We start from the raw sequence: 19,971 nt of genomic DNA, 5'->3' as shown, positions 1-19,971 counted from the left end.
CCTGGCTATGCCAGCCTCATGAATGTTCAGCTCCACTTTCCCCTCCCTTCAATCTTTTAATCTGGTGTTCCATCCTGCATCGATCCACAATGGCGTTTTGTATACACTTTGGGCTTTGGCCAGTGGATAAGAGACCTCCTTGCCTTTCCTAAACAGGGCAACAACATGCAACATGATCTCTGGCCTTGATGAAAATCAGATGAAGTCTGGATATAATGAGGGCTGATGTTCTCCCCACTCCATATTACTGTCCTCTAGTCAGCTATTAATTTTTCATAGGAAATCAATCTGGTTGAGATTATGTTCAGGAACATTTCCTAACATTCTCATATTAAAAGGTAACATGAATCAAACATTTGCAGCATCTATTAGTTAGGACAAAGAACAAACACACGGCGCTGGTAATAAGGTAGCGATGAATTCCTGATTGGTAGCATTCGGACACTCATTAGCCAATGGGGTCTGGTCTCCCCCACTTTTGCCCTCATCTTATGAGCAGCAGCCATGACCTGCACCTCTCTCTTGGTTCTTGAGGTTGCTGTTGCTGCAGCCGGCCAACCTGGCTACTTTTCTCGGGTGCACAGAAAGCTCACACACGGCCTGAATTATGGCAGCCCCTTGCAGGGGCTGGAGCTGGGCCAGCTCTGCAGGAAGCATTCCAAAGCATTGTTGCCAAATGGCTGGGATGTAAAATTAAAAGCAAGCTGTGAAACATGATGTTGCATCAATGTAATTATTTCCACGACGCCCAAGAACACTGTGGACAACTGCCAGTTGTGACTTGGCCACTGCCAGGCCTGATGGATTCTGAGCACCAGGGAAGGACTGCCTTTGGAACGGATCGCTGTGCTTTTCATATATTATGCATTGCCTTGGTCAGAGACCAGGGCCCAAATTCAACTAAATGACCTCACCAGTGGAAGCCCATACAAGGACTTCTGATAGCCCAATGAGGTTTCCCACCCTCTCCCACTTCTGCCCCACCTAAATTGGCTCTGAGGGGGGCTTAGAAGAAACCCCAGAACAGTATGTTAGGGGAGGAGAGGGGAGGATAAATGTTTGTGCTGGAGCAATCTCCTTAGCACTCCATTGAACGCCCTCAAAATATACTGTTATAGGTGAGGGGAAACCTCCCTAAACCTAGAAATTAATAAATGGTAGGATTTTGATTATTTGGGATGTGAAGGGAGAAATACAAGCTGCAGAGGAATTCTTGAGCTAGCCTATGCAAAGCGACCTGGCCAAACTAGGACCATTAAGAAACAATACAGGGCCACTGAAAACCACTGGCAATGCAAGAGAACTCTCCTTTCCCCCTTGTCCTGCGGTATGAACAGAGACAGAGGGTTGGAAGGTTGCCAGGTTAACTGGGTCTGGGGTGACAGGAAAAGAGAGTTTTTTAGCAAGATGTTCTGGGAAGAGGAAGGAAGGAGGAGGACTGGGATCCATCTTGGGCAGGCTGGCTGCAGGCTGGCTGGGAGAGATGCCCTGGACTCCAGGGCTGCAATGTTGCGGGGGACAAGCCCCTCCTGAAATGACAATGCTGTAAGATTGGACTTCCTCCATGAGGACTAAAGGTGTAAATAGGTGAATAAACCATAATTCTTAAAGCAGCAACAGTCTCCGCAGTGTCTCAATTCTCCAAAGGAACACAGACCTTGGGTGAGCGTCTGGTACCCCCAGGAATCTTGCAGAGAGTAGGGGTTGCACACAGCCCCACAATTACAACTGATATTCAGAAGGACAGGTTGCCCAGTTACTCAAAGTTTTAAAAACAGCAGAATCTGAAACAGGGTGGTTGCTTTGAAGATAGAGGAAATGTGAATGCACCATTGCTGACCTTTATAAATAACAAAGTCTTATGGCATCTTAAAAACCTAACAAATTTATTTCTGCATATTAGACTAATACAGATACCTTTATAAAAAAAACATGCAAAATCAGGTGTTGGTTCTGAAACTGCATTTCTCATATGAGATCTCCAAGGCTTCCAATGACACTGATGTTCTCCTTGAAATTCTGTTTTTATTTTTGTGCCTTTGGGGCGCAAACATAATGATCCAAAGCAGCTCACACTGAAAACTTTTTTGTGTGTGGTAAACCCAGATAAACACTTTTGCATTGTCATATGGTTCAAACATCTTAGCACTGTCTCACCATTGCCTTTTTTAAGGGGGGGAGTGGGGTGCCTAAATAATGAAAAGTTGAAAGTAAATGGGGAGAAAAATAGTACATGTTTTCCTCAGCAGAAACAGGAACTCTGCCCTGGTTATTTAGGGTAAACGTAGTAATGGGGAGAGGGATGGGGAATGGAGGCATGGAAGGATCAGAAGGTGCCGTGAAATATGGTTAATGCAAAGCCCAAGAAATAGGCAGCCACACCAAAACACAGTGTGAATTTCTACTTTTGCTACAATTCTCCATCTTCTGCCTTCTTTAGGAGGGTGTGACCGACCTCTAACACAGTTTGCAAGAACACACCTTGAACAGCCAAGGATGCGACTTCTTCTCATCTGCAAAACAAAAATGCCACATTTTTAAAAAATCTTCTGATCCATTTTGCATGTTTTTAAAAGGTTCCTATGAAGTCAACACAGAGCCACTTGACTTCAGAACAACACATTTTCATAACCTTTAACAAACATCTGCAGAAATTAAGCCTTGAATAAATTTTACAGCGTTGTGGCCCAAAACAACACACACACACACACACACACACACACACACACACACACACCTCCATACCACAGACTGGTATCTGCGCAACTTCTCACCTCTCATATACCTAGAAAATGGAGGGGCAAGGAAAGTCCAGCTTAAGAAGTGTTTGTGTGTGAATCTTTTCCCCTCACTCTAGAGGTCAAGACCTGAAATTAGGTCACCTGCAGAGGCAAAATGCCACGCAACGGTGAATGGAGTGGTACGTGGCAAAAGGGTGGGACAATGGTTAATAGACTCCTCAACTTTTTAATTGCTTTACTGTAGCCTATGGGATCTGATGGGTTAGGATCACAGATAAATCCTGGATTAATTTCTTGCTTGACCAAATTGATTTCAAAGCCCAACAGATGGATGGCAGACACATTATCTGGATTATCAGAAATTCCACAGAAAAGCTAGATAATACCAATAGATCAAATTATCATTTGACTTTATGTGGTCGGCGCACATTATTTACCAAAATCTGGCTATTGTTTCAAATGCATTGTTCAACTTGGTTGGATGCTGTGCAAAATCTCTGGGTGTGACAAACTGAAATGCCGGCTCGATACATTCCTTATGCATTCCTCAAATTATTCAAATGTCATATGAATTGTCTGCTTGGCTGATAGGCTTACAACAAGGGAAAGGTAGTGAAGACGTTTTCATTATTATTTTCAAAGCAAGCTATGGGTAAGCCTGGCCATTTCTGAAGAGCTTAACACACAGGAAAATGAAAACATTAAAAAAAACCATTGATATATACCGTATTTTTCGCTCTATAACACGCACCTGACCATAACACGCACATCGTTTTTAGAGGAGGAAAACAAGGAAAAAAATTCTGAATGAAACAGTGGATGTATCATTTTTGTGCTTCATGCTGTGGCCACAGACATGTGATCTGATGGTGAATTTGGGGTAGCTCAATGCAAAGATCCTGAGGATCCATGTGGATCCATGCTTTTTAACCACATTTTTGCACCATTGCAGCCCCAGGCAACAGTGGGTGTGTGATTTTTGGGGGGCAGGCTGCTATGTGATCTGATGGTGAATTTGGGGTGGCCCAATGCAAAGATCCTGAGGATCCATGTGGATCCATGCTTTGTAACTACATTTTAAGTGGGGAGTGAAGGAAAAACACAGAAGGGACAAGAGAGCGGTGTGCAGAGAAGCAGCTGGCTAAGAAAGCAGGAGAGAGATTTTACGGGAGGGAGGAAAGAAAGGCAAAAGTTTCCACAAACCGAAGCCAGCTTTCTCTCTCCTCCTGCATGTTTTCTGGCTGCCTGCGAGGAGCACGGAGAGGAATTAGAAGGAAAGACCTCTGCTTTCCCCTCTGCTTGCCTGGAGGGGAGGGGATTTGCCTGCTCTTTGTTCCGTTTGAGCAAACACAGCAACGAAACAGAGGAGGGTGGGCAGTAAGACCCTGAGGCAGAATGCAGGAAAGCAACCACTTCCTCTTTTCAGGTTTCCCTCTCGGACACAACGCACAATTGATTTTTGCTGATTTTTGTTCCTGCGCTCCCCTAATCGGCTCCAGGGACCCCCCCCCCCATTCGCTCCATAACACGCACAGACATTTCCCCTTCCTTTTTAGGAGAAAAAATCTGCGTGTAATAGAGAGAAAAATACGGTAATAACAGAGAAGTGCCCCTTATTGAATCAGACCAAAGGTCCATCATCGCCCCGAGAACAGTCAGATGCTACTAGGGGTACCTTGGATAGCTCAACTGGTGGAGCAAGAGACTCTTAATCTCATGGCTGTGGGTTCGAGCCCCACACTGGGGGAAAAATTCCTACATTTCAGGGAGCTGGACTAGATGATCCTCATGGTCACCTTCCAATGCTACAATTCTAAGCAGCAGATGAAGAAGGCAAGAGCTCTCTTTTCCACTGCCTGCTCACAGCATCTCCTGCAAATGGAGGTGATCCATACCCACTGTGGCTAACAGCTATAAGATTAATGGTCAGCCTAGCCCAGAATTCTGTTGTTCACAGTGGCCACTCAGATGCTTCCCACTGAAGCTTACATGCAAGGCCTGAAGGTGATGATGACCAACCCCTGATTTTCGCCCTGCCCCTGGCACTTGGGTTGATACTGCCTCTGACCATGGAAATTCTATTTGCATGGAATTAACTTCCATGAGTTTATACTGAATACCCCTCCATCTCTGCTCTTGCGCCAGTTCATTTGGTTCAAAGGCTACAGCTGGCCTTGCAAGGCCCAAGCTGTCATGCCAATTCTCCTTGGCAGGAACTCCTTCTCCTGCCATTCCTAAAATGTGTCATGCCTGCTTTTTGTTTGCAAGACATGCCCCTTTCAGCCCATTAATCTCCTCTTGCTTGTTGACCAACATTTGCAAAGCAAGGTCTTTTGAGGGTCTCCCTCTCCCCTGACCAGCCTGCCAACTCATTAAAGATAACATGGAGGGAGGGCTCATCTGTGTCCCACAGTGGAGTTCTGGACACCTTGGACCACGGTTGTCTTCCACTGGCTAGTGGAGACCTTTTTGTTCCAGAAGGCTGTTGCCTTCCTAGGCAGATAATGCTTTATCTGAAGATCATGTTCTTATTTGCAGTGTCTGCCTTCACTGTGTTTAGCTGATTCAGTGGTCATTCAGAGTGTCACGCCCAGTTCCAGAGGTGGACCATGCTGTTCCACCACCTGTGAAATGGGAAGGTGCCACCAGCACCACCAAAACCTCACCAGCATCACATGGTGGTGGAGGAGGCTTCCAATGAGATCTCATGGAACTCTTGTGAGATCTTGTGGAAGACTTGAGATAGCTCCACAAGATTTTGGTGGAAGCTGTTGGTGCCTTGTAATTCTGGCCGCGGCAGCTGGGAAGGGATGGGTGCCCCCCCCCATGGGATTCCACCACCCAGGATGGCTGCTTCAGTCTGCCCCAACGAGATGCCCCTAAGGGATGAAGCCCAGAACCAGGGCCTGAATGGAACACAGCCTGCTCCTCACTTGCAATTCCTTGCCACTGGAACCCATCGTTCAGCCCAGACACTGAGGTCCAGCTCCAAGGGCCTTCTGGTGGTTCCCTCACTGTGAGAAGCGAGGTTACAGGGAACCAGGCAGAGGGCCTTCTTGGTAGTGGTGCCTGCCCTGTGGAATGCCCTCCCATCAGATGTCAAGGAAATAAACAACTATCCAACTTTTAGAAGACATCTGAAGGCAGCTCTGTTCAGGGAAGTTTTTAATGTTTGAAGTTTTATTCTGTTTTTTAATGTTCTGTTGAAAGCCGCCCAGAGTAGCTGGGGAAACCCACCCAGATGGGCAAGGTGGAAATAAGTTGTTGTTGTTGTTGTTGTTGTTGTTGTTGTTGTTACAGTGGTACCTCGGGTTACATACGCTTCGGGTTGCAGACTCCGCTAACCCAGAAATTTTACCTCAGGTTAAGAACTTTGCTTCAGGATGAGAACAGAAATCGGGCAGCAGCGGGAGGTCCCATTAGCTAAAGTGGTGCTTCAGGTTAAGAACAGTTTCAGGTTAAGAACGGACCTCCGGAACAAATTAAGTTCTTAACCCGAGGTACCACTTTATTATTATTGGCAGTGGAGGGAAGGCACTGATATCACAGCCACCTGTTGGAGGCTAATGGTGGACATGCCCTTTCCTGCCAAATGCAAACAGGTGGGCAGTATCTCAAATGCCCCTGGGTGGCAACACCTTCAGGCACTGCCTAGCGGGGTGTGAATCAGGGCCCTGGCAGCCCCAGCAACATGCCACCTTGATGCTTACTCTACTGGCAGCAAGTCAGGGGACAGCAACTCACAGCAAATGAGGTAGCCCAATTTATGGCGCCCCTTCCTGTCATTGCCCTGTCAGGTGAAGGTGTCAGCTGTTTAGGAGCTCAGCCTGAAAGGATGCTTGGGGAAGGAGTGGCTGCTTTGGGGTGGCCCCTGAGGCACCTCCACATCTGGGATGATGATCTGGATGAGGCCCCTGTGGAGGAGGGGGGGAGGCATGTGAGGCTCAGGTGACCCTGCAATGAGGATCAGCTCAGCTATGGGGCAGTAAACCACACAGCTTGCTAGTCAGCACCCAGCGGCCAACCAGGTACTGTTGGTTGGTTACTTCTTATTTAGCCAAGCTTTGCTTTTGAGGGCAAAGAGATTTCGGCATCAGGGCTGGCCTGAAATGGACTGAAGCAGCCACCTCCAGTGGTGGAATCCTGCGGGGACACTGCCCTGCCCGCCCCTGCCACATCCAGAGAAGCAAAGAGAAGTGGCGGTGGTGGCTTCAGCAGAGATCTAATCCTGGCTGCCGGTTCTCCTCACTTCTCCCATGGCACAGCAGGGCACCCAAAAGCTGCAGCCACGCCACCCTGGAAGCAAATCAGTCTCTTAAGCTTAGGCTAAGAAAGAGTATTCTCTATAAGCTTGAATATAAATATACATACCAAGACTTTGAGATTAGGCCACTGAAGAAGCCTGGGAAACTGTCTTGGGAGGGTGCTACCTGCAAGACCCAGTTAAAGGGCCCCATGGGGGGTGAGCAGCGGCCTCTTGATTACTTGGACTGCCAGGGCGAAACAGGTGCAAAACGTCGGCACCCTGTCGTCTACAACTTCATTGCCTACAACTTTATCAACATCTATCTACAATTCTACTAGCATCTCTCAGTGTTGTGAATATCACCGAACTTACCTTTCATTGGTATCTTCATGAACTTATCTAAAAGACTGAGTGAAGCATTTGAAAAATCTATTGAAACCAGACATCATTTTAGGCTGGGTAGTTCGCAAGTCCTTTTGGCTTTGTTTAATGTTTTGTATTTTTCTCAGAAGGTTGATAAAGTATGTATAATTATTGTTCTGTGTGTATTAATCGCCAACGTGTTGCATGAGTGGCACTATGCCACCCTGCAAAGCACGGCTTTGGCACAGGGGTCAGAGGGGGGTTGGCAACTTCCCGTTTCACCTCCGGCAGTGAAGCAGGATGGGCAGCCCCTGTTGGGCACCCTTCCCATCTTCCCGGGACTGCTGGGCTTTTGCCTGCCCAAAGATTAAGAGGCAGGCATCAAGAAGGACCTGGGCTCCTCTCTCCAGGCCTCTCTTTTCAAACAAGGGCTTCTGTCAGAAGTGTCTCAATTTCTTATCACATAATTCCATCCCTACAAGCGGCAATAAATAATTCATGTCCCCGGGTCTTTGTTGCGGGTCCCCAAACTGCCCGGCAAGGGGAGGTTGACAGCTGTGTCAGGGCAAGCGCTGAAGATCCGGCGTGACAAGGCGACTAACAAGTCATCATCCCTCCCCCCCCCCCGCCCAGTCAACGGGGGAAAGTCGACAATCGCACAAAGTGTGAAAACAAAACCCTGAAATGAAATGAAGCTGTCCCTTTCTCTCTCTCTCTCTCTAGATGCTGGCTATGAGCTGATTTCCAGCCCCATAACCTCTGGCCACATTAGAGGACTCCCAGCCGCCCTCTCTATTCTTCACTCTCGCCTGTCCATTTACGCCTGTCCACGGATCAATATGAGCAATTCTTGGAGAAATACGACGTCGCCATGGCAACCAAGCTACAAATTCTCAGTGGGAAGCAACGAGCCCCCGTAGAAAACTCTCTGGAGGTTTCCTGACCGGGGAGGAGGAGGAAAGTTCTTTAAAATGCAGGAATGGACAGAGGCCAAGGCTGGGGAAATTCATGACTCCTTGCAAAGGCAATGATTGCAAAGAGAGCAAGCCAGGCAGAGCTCTCAGATGCAGCAGAGAGGCTGTAGCAGTAAACATATTCTCTGGCGCACCTCTGCCTGTGGGCTAAATCTCGCTTAACTCCTCTGCTGCTGGCCTAACACCTCTTGGATTGCAAGCTGCACATCTCTGAGAGAGGGGGGAATGGGCTCCATTTCATGGGAGCTAATGGCAGAAAGGGATGCGGGTGGCGCTGTGGGTAAAACCTCAGCGCCTAGGACTTGCCGATCGCATGGTCAGCGGTTCGAATCCCCGTGGCGGGGTGAGCTCCCGTCGTTCGGTCCCAGCTCCTGCCCACCTAGCAGTTCGAAAGCACCCTTAAGTGCAAGTAGATAAATAGGGGCCGCTTTCTAGCGGGAAGGTAAACGGCGTTTCCGTGTGCTGCTCTGGTGCCGGTTCGCCGGAGCAGCTTCGTCACGCTGGTCACGTGACCCGGAAGTGTCTGCGGACAGTGCTGGCTCCCGGCCTCTAGAGTGAGATGAGCGCACAACCCTAGAGTCTGTCAAGACTGGCCCGTACGGGCAGGGGTACCTTTACCTTTACCTAATGGCAGAAAGAATCAAAAGCCAGAATATACATTTCCTTCAAAGGGAAACAGATCATGGAGAGTATTTGCAACTGCAGGCTGTTCGTTGTTACAACCAAACGTGGCCACGGGATATGCTCTTTTTGTTACTCAAATTGCTGACTTTTATTGTTTTTGAGCCAGTCTCAGAAGAAGCTCCTGCCCTTCTTTAACTTAGGTGTCGGTGCTAACCTTTAAAGCCCTAAACGGCTTCGGTTCTGTATACCTGATGGAGCGTCTCCACCCCCGTCATCCAGCCCAGACACTGAGGTCCAGCACTGAGGGCCTTCTGGCAGTTCCCTCCCTGCGAGAAGTGAGGTTCCAGGGAACCAGGCAGAGGGCCTTCTCGGTAGTGGTGCCCACCCTGTGGAACGCCCTCCCAGCAGATGTCAAGGCAATAAACAACTATTTTACTTTTAAAAGACAGCTGTTTAGGGAAGTTTTTAATGTCTGACACTGTACAGTGGTACCTCGGATTACAGATGCTTCAGGTTACATACGCTTCAGGTTACAGACTCCACTAACCCAGAAATATTACCTTGGGTTAAGAACTTTGCTTCAGGATGAGAATAGAAATCGTGCAGCGGCAGCAGGAGGCCCCATTAGCTAAAGTGGTGCTTCAGGTTAAGAACAGTTTCAGGTTAAGAACAGACCTCCAGAACGAATTAAGTTCTTAACCCGAGGTACCACTTTATTGTTTTTAATATTCAGTTGGAAGCCACCCAGAGTGGCTGGGGAAACCCAGCCGGATGGGCGGGGTATAAATAATAAATTATTATTATTATTATTATTATTATTATTATTATTATTATTATTATTATGGCACGAGAAGAGTTGTTCCTCCTGCATTCCTGGGCAGCGCTAGGAACCAAGCCCAGCTCAGAGCAGGTAAATGGTGGCAGGCTCCTTTTCACCTCCCTCCTGGAGAATCCTGTGCTCTGAAATCCAATCGTGTAGCCCACAGCCTGAGGTGGGGTCTGAGATGACTTCAGGGACCTGACATGGATTTCAGGCTGCTGCACCCTTTCACTGAAAATTAAATCTCAGCAGTGTTCCTTGGGGAAGGATCAGGCCGCTCAGCAGCTGCCCTCTCAGCAGCACACATGCGTGGCTAGATTTGGGGAGCTTTTAACTAAGCTGACAGAACTCAGCTTATGGTTCACAGATTGGCACACAAAGATGTGGGAGAAGAAAATATATTGGTGGCAGCAGGGCGGGGGGGAGGGAATGGATGGACAAGGCTGCTTAGCCCTTTCGTGAGTGAGAGACAGCACTCTGCAAATTCTCAGGAATACAGCCCTGGCTGACTAGGTCAAAGGAGGGACATGTCATAATTTCAGTACTTTGTGCACAAATATATATCGGTCCACGGGATGCTCCAGGAGATTTCCCCCTCTATTAAAATATTAGGAAAATACTATTAGGAAAAAGGTCGCATTGGGAAGAGAAGCGCAAACAGCAGAAATAAATAGGAAGCTAAAATAATCATGAGCAGCTGTTGGAAAATTTAGCTTTATATCAAAAAAACAAATATATAACCTTAGATTGGAAAGCTAAAGTGTTTGATATGCGCATTTTATCTGTGATGGAGCGGAGAGCTGGACCATGACACAGAGAAACGTGAACAGCTTAAGAACAGCACAGCATGCCGTAGAACAGGCCAGTGAAGAAAGATCATTAAAAGATAGAAAAGATAATAAATGGATATGACAAAGATCAAAAGTTGCAGATGTAGTGGGAAGTTAAAATGGACATATGCAGGACATGTGACAAGAGATGAAACAATGGGGAGAACTTGACATCTATCCAAAGATGGATGTGAGAAGAGAGAGAAGGAGAAATACAGTAGTTGCTGATCTGGAGAAAAAGGGAAATGCAACAATAGTGCTTCCCATTAAATTTTCTCAAGAGCAGCATGATTGATAGTTGAACAGCGCCCTGGTCCTTTTTTTCTGGGAAAGAAGAGATCACTATCTGGTCCATCCAACTTCTCATCTTGAGTCTATTACTAATTCTTATGGCAGAGACATCACCTTGCCAACAAAGGTCTGTATAGTTAAAGCCATGGTTTTCCCAGTAGTGATGTATGGAAGTGAGAGCTGGACCATAAAGAAGGCTGATCGCCGAAGAATTGATGCTTTTGAATTATGGTGCTGGAGGAGCCTCTTAATAGTCCCATGGACTGCAAGAAGATCAAACACATCCATTCTTGAGGAAACCAGCCCTGAGTGCTCACTGAAAGGACAGATCCTGAAGCTGAGGCTCCAATACTTTGGCCACATCATGAGAAGAGAAGACTCCCTGGAAAAGACCCTGCTGTTGGGAAAGATTGAGGGCCCAAGGAGAAGGGGACGACAGAGGACAAGATGGTTGGATGGTATTCTCGAAGCCACAAACATGAGTCTGACCAAACTGCGGGAGGCAGTGGAAGACAGGAGTGCCTGGCGTGGTCTGGTCCATGGGGTCACGAAGAGTTGGATACAACTAAACGACTAAACAACAACAAATTCTTATGGCAAACTTCTTATATCAGCTTTGCCCTGCCTGGACCTGGATGAAAGGGGCTCCAAATTCTCCAGAGACAATTGGCTAGATGCAGGCACTGCCCCAAAGGAAAGCACATTGCCTTGACCTCTCTGCCTTGCCTGCTTTCTCACACAGCTGCACCAGGCAAGCACCTGGGATTCTCTCACCTGGATTTTCCGACTCTTCCAAGACCTGCCTCTCAGCCGTGTCTTTTCCTTCTTGGAGGTCTGCAGGTGTTGTGCAGTTGTCACAACTGGTGGCAGCTGAAAGAAAAAAAGAGAAGAACAGTAACACTCTAGCAAATATCTAACTTTCTTCCAGCTGCTCTTTCTATGCCGAGGTCACATTTTCTTAGTTTGGATACTAAGCTCTCCCAATCCCAAATGTCTTAAGATTTAACAAAATAAATGGGAATACAGTGGTGCCTAGCAAGACGAAATTAATTCATTCCGCGAGTTTTTTCATCTAGCGAATTTTTCATCTTGCGAAGCACGGTTTCCCATAGGAATGCATTGAAAATCAATTAATGCGTTCCTATGGTCAAAAAAAAGTCCAAACAAAGCCAAATTTGGTACAACAAGAGTTTATTAAGTGCTCTTTAAAGTCACACATACTGTAAAGAGCATTTCAAAATTCAAACCCAGAATTTTTTTTAAAAAACAGCAGAGTGGCCCAATGGTCACAGAAAATCAGAAAAATTCAGAAAAAAACACACAAGCTTCCAGATTCTTGCAAACCCCTCCCCAACTGTTCCCCCAGTCACCCACCTCTGACAGGTGTCACACCTGGCGACGTAATCCGCGACCTCTCCTCGCATTTGGGTCCACCAAAAGTCCCTGGCTACCAGTTCCTCTGTCTTCTCCTTGCCAAAATGGCCCGCGCTGGGTGCGTCGTGCAACTGCTGCAGAACCTTTGCGCGGAGATCGTCCCCTGGCACGTAGAGGGCACCTTTGCGAGTTAACAGCCCGTCGCGTATCTGGAACTCGTCGCCTCTCGCTGTACCTCTGCGCAGCTCCTCCATCTTGGATTGTGCAAACTGATCCGTTTGCAACGCGCGTCGCACCGCGTCCAGGTCGACGGCGATTGCAGCGCACGCCCACGCCTGCGGTGCGAAAATGTGCTTGGCTGCTACTGTTGCCGCTTCCTCGAGATATTGCGGTTTCCTTGAGAGCGCATCGGCTATGACATTGGAGTCTCCCGGGATGTATTCTATTCGGAAGTCGAAATCCGCGAAGAATTCCGCCCAGCGCATGTGCCTCTGGCTCTGGAGCTTCGCCGTGCGCCAATACTCTAAGTTCTTGTGGTCCGTGCGGACCTGCACGGTGTGCTTGGCTCCTATGAGGAAGTGCCGCCACGCTTTGAAAGCTGCGTGGATGGCCAACAGCTCCCTGTCCCAGATAGTGTAGTTTTGTTCCGCTTTGCTGAACTTCCGGGAGTAGAAAGCACAGGGCCTCCAATTCCCTTGCGGATCTTCTTGCAAAAGGACGGCCCCAACTGCTCTGTCTGACGCGTCAGTCTCGACTCGCATGGGCTTGCCGCGATTCACGTGCAGCAGCTGCTCCTCGGAGGCGAAGAGGCTTTTAAGCTTCTGAAAAGAGCGCTCTGCCTGGTCCGTCCAAGTGAACTTCTTCTTCTTGGAGCTGAGAGTGTCCGTGATGGCTGCTGTCTCCTTCGTGAAACCTCTGATGAACTTGCGGTAAAAGTTGGCGAAACCGACAAATCTCTGGACTTCCTTCCGATTGCGCGGGCTCTTCCAGTCCAACACCGCGCGGACCTTGACGCTGTCCATGGCCAGCCCCTTGTCGGACAGCTTGTAGCCCAGGAAATCCACCTCCGTCACATCGAACTGGCACTTCTCCAACTTGGCGTAGAGCCTGTGATCCCGTAGTCTCTGCAGGACCTCCTTTACGTCTCTCTCGTGAGCCTCCGGCGATTCCGAGAAGATCAGGATGTCGTCGAGGAAGCACACACACTTCTTGTAGAGGAGTCCCGCTAGCACGTGATGCATAAAGGCTTGGAAACAGTGGGATCCATTTTGGAGACCAAACGGCATAACTCTGTATTCATACGTGCCCAGAGGCGTGAACATGGCTGTCTTCCACTCATCGCCCTCACGCATGCGTATGAGATTGTACGCTCCGCGCAGATCCAACTTGGTGAAGATCCTCCCCTTCCACATGGTCGCTAGGAGGTCGTCAATCTTGGGCATGGGAAAGGCCTTGGGCTTAGTCATCGAGTTTATGGCCCGGTAGTCCACAATGAGTCTCTTCTGGGGTGTGTCCTTCTTCTTCACAAAAAACACAGGACTGCCCCCCACTGCTTTGGATTCCCGGATGAATCCACGCTTCAAATTGTGCTCTATGAACTCCCTGAGTTCTTGCATCTCATCTTCAGACATGGAATACAGCTTTGCAGTCGGCAGCTTCGCCCCCGGCAACAGGTCAATCGCACAATCGTAAGGCCTGTGGGGTGGCAACTGGTCAGCTTCCTTCTCGCAGAAAACCTCCAAAAATCCCTCGTACCTGCGGGGAACTGCCTGCACCATGCCGAGTTGCAGCTGCTGCCCAGCTTCCTCCTCTTGGCTGGACTGGATGCAATGTTGAGCACAGTACGATGAGCAAAAGGTGATCTGCCGCTGGTACCACGCTACTGCTGGACTGTGTTTCTCTAGCCAACTCATGCCTAATACTATAGGCGTGTCTGACAGGTGAGTGACGTTGAAGCTAATGACTTCTCGGTGATCTCCAATCCGCATCACCATGGGAGGCGTCTGTTGCACAACTTGCCCTCCTAGCAATTTCCTGCCATCAACCGTGACTACGTTCAGGGGCGTCGTAGCTGGCAGAAGCGCTATGCGATGCTGCTTGACGAACTGCAGCCCCACAAAGTCTGCGTTGCTACCAGAGTCGATTGTGATGGGGACTTCCAGGGTGGTTCCATTCGGCAACTGGAGTGTTGCAGTGAGCTGCACCGCTGGCTTGGGTGGTAAGGGGTCTGTGTGCTGCAAAGGCGCTGGGGACTGCTCTACAGACTCGCCTGGCTGAGCCCCAGCATCGCTGTCTCCAACCAGGCACTGTCGTTTCCCTGAGACTGCTCTTCGTGAAGCACGTCTGCTGCCACCGTTGCTAACGTTGCAGTGTGCTTCTGGAGCCTCTGGGGACGCTCTTTAGCCATGTGCTGTGCACTGTCACAGATGTAACATTTCCTGTTCCCTCTAGGAGGCTTCGCCTTGACTGCACCGGACGTTGGGGCTCTGGCTGCTGTCTGAGCTCTAGCACCGCCAAGCTCCATCGGTTCCTCCCCCTGCCGCATCAGAGGCGAAGGATGCGTCTGGCCGAACTCCCTGGGGATAAGAGGAGGTGCCCTCGCTGGCGCACGCACCTGGCGACCTTCCTCACTGTGCCAAGGACGTTCTTCGTGCCACACTCCAATCGCAAGAGCCCTCTGTACTACTTCTTCTAGGGTTTGAGGTCTGTCACCCCTGGCCAATTCATCTTTTATGGAGCCGTGGAGACCCTCCCAGAACAAATCTCTCACTGGTTTGGAATCTTTCTCCCAGCCCAATACAGTCAGTAATGCAAAAAAGCGCGAATGGTACTGACGCACAGTGGCTTTGCCTTGCCGGAGTCCATGCATCTCTCGGCGCGCAACATCAACATCCACGGTTGATTGGAAACAAGCGTCCATAGCTTTGATAAATTCATCAGAATCGCGGCGGGCAGGGCCATCTTCGCGCCACAAATTGCGCAGCCACGCTCTAGCGTCCCCATGCAAATGAGACACAATAAATCCCACTTTCTCCTCTTCATCTTTAAAGTCCTTGCGAAGCAAATGCAGTGCATATAGGACGTCTGCTCTGAAACTGGGGTAGTGCTTCAGGTTCCCATCGAAGTGGGCAACTAAACTGCCCCCCCCCCGCCTTCCAAGTCCAATTCCCTCTGATCTGGAACCCGGGAACCCCTCTCTGCATGCACGCTCCCACCTGGCTTGCAGATCCTGGCAGCGCTTTTCCGCTTCGTCACTCTTCTTCTGAGAGGCAAGTACCGCAGCGGAGAGCTCGGTGACTGCGTTCCGTAGTGCTGTCATCTGTTCCTCCGCACTCATGGTTGCCACACTTCGTGAGCTTTGCAAAAAAAAAATATTTGCGTTTTGATGGAGAGGGGACTTACTGTCAGGGCTGCCCAAGGTCCCAGCTCACAAGAGACCAACGCCAAGTCCGCTTTATTTACAAAAGCTTTTATTGAAGAACTTTGTTTGCTCCACAGCCCCACGTCTGTTAGGCTTAGACCGCTGAAGTCCCCTGTGAATCAGTCCCGCCTCTACACCAGTTTAAGAGGCTTGTGCTGGTCCACCTCTTCCTGTCCTTTCTTTTCCGCAGGGTCTTTCTGCCCCCCGGGTTCCTTCCCTCCTGGATTCCCCTGAGGCTGAATCCCCAGACGCCTACTCCCCCCTCCTCCGTGCTTTGGGACCAGGCTCCTCCTCCGGGCTCTCCTCATTTCCGCGCGCCTCCACATTTGAACTTGGCGCGCGTACGCTGCTTCTGACCTTCCTTTTGACAGTTACACTGCTCTCAGTACTACTCTCCGCCCCTTCCGGCAGGACGTCCTGCCCCGATCTCCTTCCCCTCTTTGCTTCCTGCTCTGCTTCGTCTGACACACTGGGAACTCCACCCTCTTCACTCCGTTCCGGCGGGGAAGCCGGCCCCGATCTCCAACTCCCACTTGGGGTTCCCCTGCTGCTCCCCTGCTCCTGACTACTCCCCCCTGTGGCTCCCCTTGGCCTGACCAGGGGCGCCCCCTTTTGGGAATCCTCCGATTCACTTGAAAGACTCATGGAAACCCTCAAGTCATTGTCGTCCTCTTCCTCGTCGCCCTGGGATCCTTCCCCCTCGCTCTCAGTCTCCTCCCTCATCTGTGCCTCTCTCCCTGAACCCCTGACAAATAGCAAAAACAGACAGACCTCAGCGTAACACTCAAAACGGAGCATGTTTGACTTTTGAAAAAAGTTCGCAAACTGGAACACTTACTTCCGGGTTTGCAGTGTTTGAGTTCCAAGTTGTTTGAGAATCAAGGTGTTTGAGAACCAAGGTAAAAAAGGTAAAGGGACCCCTGACCATTAGGTCCAGTCACGGACGACTCTGGGGTTGCGGCGCTCATCTCGCTTTATTGGCCGAGGGAGCCGGCATACAGCTTCCGGGTCATGTGGCCAGCATGACTAAGCCGCTTCTGGCGAACCAGAGCAGTGCACGGAAACGCCGTTTACCTTCCCACCGGAGCAGTACCTATTTATCTACTTGCACTTGACATGCTTTCGAACTGCTAGGTTGGCAGGAGCAGGGACCAAGCAATGGGAGCTCATCCCGTTGCGGGGATTTGAACCGCCAACCTTCTGATCAGCAAGTCCTAGGCTCTGTGGTTTAACCCACAGCGCCACCTGTGTCCCTGGAGAACCAAGGTACCACTGTATAAACTTTTTGCTGGCCTGTTGTCACACTGTGATAATAGTCTGAGCTGCCAAGAGGAGCAAGGGGCACATCGACTAAGCTGAGTCTTGGAAGACTGTCCTTCCAGGAATCCACCTCAGAGCCTAAATGGGTCACCTCAGGAGAAGGAAGTGAGGAGGGGGAGGGTAAATCTGATTGTTTTGCTGCTCTTAGCAGATCATAATTCTATTCAGGCTGCAACACAGCTAAGCACACCTTTTGAAAGTCAGGAGCATTTGGTAAACAGGCAAATCTATCTTGGACTAGTGAAAGCATTCAGAAGCTTCTGGGAACAAAGTGAATAAATATAATTGTAAATTAGCAAGCACGGCTTATCACTTGTAGCTATAACTTAATTTAAGTTGTGTTACAAGCTCAGCAAGACTTCTGAGCAGCTTCAAATCTAATTCGTCAAAACCATTTTCCCACCAAAGCTTGCAAGAAAACCATTAATGAAGTCTAGAGTGATTGTGTTCATTTTGACTTCTCTGTGAGAGAGCAGAATGCAAATATTCCCAGGTGAAACCTGCTCAAGGTTGCTCCACATCTCCAGAGGAACTCAATAGCTGCATTGTGTCATTTGAGAGATGCTGAAAGCCTCATGCAGTGGCCCAGATCAAAGGAGGGCTGGGAAATCACAGCCAGAAGTGACCTGTAAGGCTCTTTTGGTCAGTGGCTCAATCCTGGTACTGGGGCACTTGGTAATCTGGTGGTGTAGTTTTTAAAAGGTAGGGAGGTTACTGAAATGTAGAGTTGGGGTCTGATGTGTAGTAAGCTCTTGCTGTTATACTGATTAAATGTCAGCGTCTTCATTACAATTTTTGGAGAGCAGATTAAAGAATTAATTCCAGAGGCCCTGAAATTAGGACTCTGAAGTGAGTAGAGCACCATATGGCAGTGGGGAATATCTCTTAGAGACACCAACATAGATGGGGTCAGCCAGGAGACTAGTGTCAACAGTTAGCAAGGGCAGAGCAGCAAACACCAATAGGCACTCTGTGTAATTTCCAGAGAGCAAGATGACCTTTCTTCCTCCTTATGGATACAAAGACCATATCTGACAGCTGCACATGGCCTGAATGAAGTCAGAGAGATAGAAGAGGAGAAGGGGAGCATGTTAACCCCTTATTAGACACCCACTGCAGTTAAGAAGTGACACATGGCTCCGAGAAGGCTGAATTCAAGCCTTGGTTACCTATGTCTATAACATGGGGTTAATGTGACACCAAAACACCACATGTATGTTCTATATAAAGCAAGTATGACAAAGTCATCAGCACCCCTACCACCTGAGAACTCATGTCACCAGGAGGCAGTTCCATGAAGCCAGACCCCTGACCGCCCTTCAGCACTGCCATCCACAGATGCCAGGGGCGCAAGCTCCAAAGCCATATCATGCCACATCCCCGCTCATGTTGGTGCAGTCAAAAGCCCCCAAAGCAGCCTTTCTCAACCTGTGGGTCCCCAGATATTGTTGAACTACAACTCCCATCACCCCTAGCTAGCAAGGCCAGAGCTCAGGGATGATGGGAGTTGAAGTCCAACAACATCTGGGGACTCACGGGTTGAGAACCGCTGCCCTAAAGCAATCAGGTCCCTTTTAAGGGTAATAGAGACCATACAGGGGCCATAAGCCAAAACCCTCCTTTGGGCTCAGTTTAGCTAGAGCTCTCCATGGTGCTGATAAGTACTTCTCTGCTCTGTGTGTCTGAGACCTGGCATTCCACTATGATCTGACTACACATTTTGGAGTACAAGACACCTGTCCACTGACTTGCTTTTCTGGACTTTTGACTCTGGCTCTGCTCATTAGACCCTGGATGGATTTGGCTTCTCTGGAACCAGGGCCCAGCTGTGCCCCTTCCCCCCCCCAACCCCTCTAGCAAGATCTTCTGCCTGAAACAGGACACTGGAGTGCAAGTGTGATCTGTAAATGAAATTTAAATGATAGCAGTAAATGGTTAAAGGAATGACTCACAGGATCCCGAAATCAATAAGCAAAGGAAGTTCCAGCTGATGCTTTGCTGGCACCGTATCATCCCAGGCCAATGGCATTGCCTGGGCAATGGAGACTGCAAAATGGAGGAAGATCCATGCCAATTATGCCTGAAGCACAATCCAGATTTATGTAACACATTAAATTTTGAGCCCATTTGATTGGGAGAGGCTGAGGGACCCCTTAGGTCTTATATATTTACCCGTGCTCAGGGTATACCGTCCAGTGATCCCTCTTCCCAGAGCAACCCTGCAGGTCAGATAAGATGACTGGCCAACCAACCCAAGACCACACTGGGAGCTTCACAAGTGGGGATTTGAACCCAGCTCTCCCCAGTTCAATTCTGATCCTCCAGCCACAACACCGCACAGCTGATCCAGTTGCAACTGATGACCCTGCGCTGGGTGGGGTGGCAGTTCCCCCCTAGATTTCAAGAGAAGACGACTTATTCATTAGGGAAGTACAGATTTTCTGACAGCCATTGTACTCCTAAGAGGAAGCACCTGCTCCTCTCATTAAGGGTGGTTAGTTGGACTCTGGCACCCACAAAAGGCAAAGGGGGCAAGAAACAGCTCTCCTAATTTAGGCTTTGTAATGAATTTGAAACTGGAATTGTTTTGTTTTAAATATACGTTACCTACTGTATATATCACTTTGAGGTGTTTTATCGGAAGTGATTCATGCATGGAAATAAATAAACAGAGCAACTCACTTTTTTGGCCTGCAAATGTGGGCAAAGTGAAGCACAATTGATAGATACGTTTGCAGTTTAAAAAAACAACAACAGTGGCAGCACAAGCTGCTAAAAAACTGGGATGATGAAGGGGCCTCGGTGTGAGCCTTCTTCGCATGCTCACGTTATCTGTCTGCTGCCCTAAGCTCTGCAAAACTGTTGGGATCATCTCCTCAGATTAGAGGCTCTAGCTCCAAGATGTTTCAGCAGCTCCCAATCCAATTAAACAGAAGTTAAATATACAGAAGGGTCTATTGAGCCCAA

The 19,971-nt window shown here is 48.9% G+C and overlaps 1 protein-coding gene across 3 annotated transcripts in view; it reads right to left on the bottom strand.

The window, feature by feature from the left end:
- Positions 1–1,868: 1,868 nt before the first annotated feature.
- Positions 1,869–19,971, bottom strand: part of WDR72 (WD repeat domain 72) — a 79,738-nt gene continuing 61,635 nt past the window's right edge. For all 3 annotated transcript variants that reach the window (XM_077918700.1, XM_077918702.1, XM_077918703.1), the window contains 2 exons: positions 11,664–11,759; positions 1,869–2,513 (listed from right to left, as the gene is read on the bottom strand). In XM_077918700.1, the coding sequence (XP_077774826.1) occupies positions 2,458–2,513; positions 11,664–11,759 (152 nt within the window). In that variant the 3' untranslated portion in view covers positions 1,869–2,457. The remainder of the gene's footprint in view (positions 2,514–11,663; positions 11,760–19,971) is intronic.

This window comes from Podarcis muralis, chromosome 14 (genome assembly GCF_964188315.1).
Source record: "Podarcis muralis chromosome 14, rPodMur119.hap1.1, whole genome shotgun sequence".
Taxonomy (NCBI): domain Eukaryota; kingdom Metazoa; phylum Chordata; class Lepidosauria; order Squamata; family Lacertidae; genus Podarcis; species Podarcis muralis.
The sequence above is the reverse complement of the archived record's forward strand: the minus strand, read 5'-3'. Positions and strand labels throughout refer to the sequence as shown.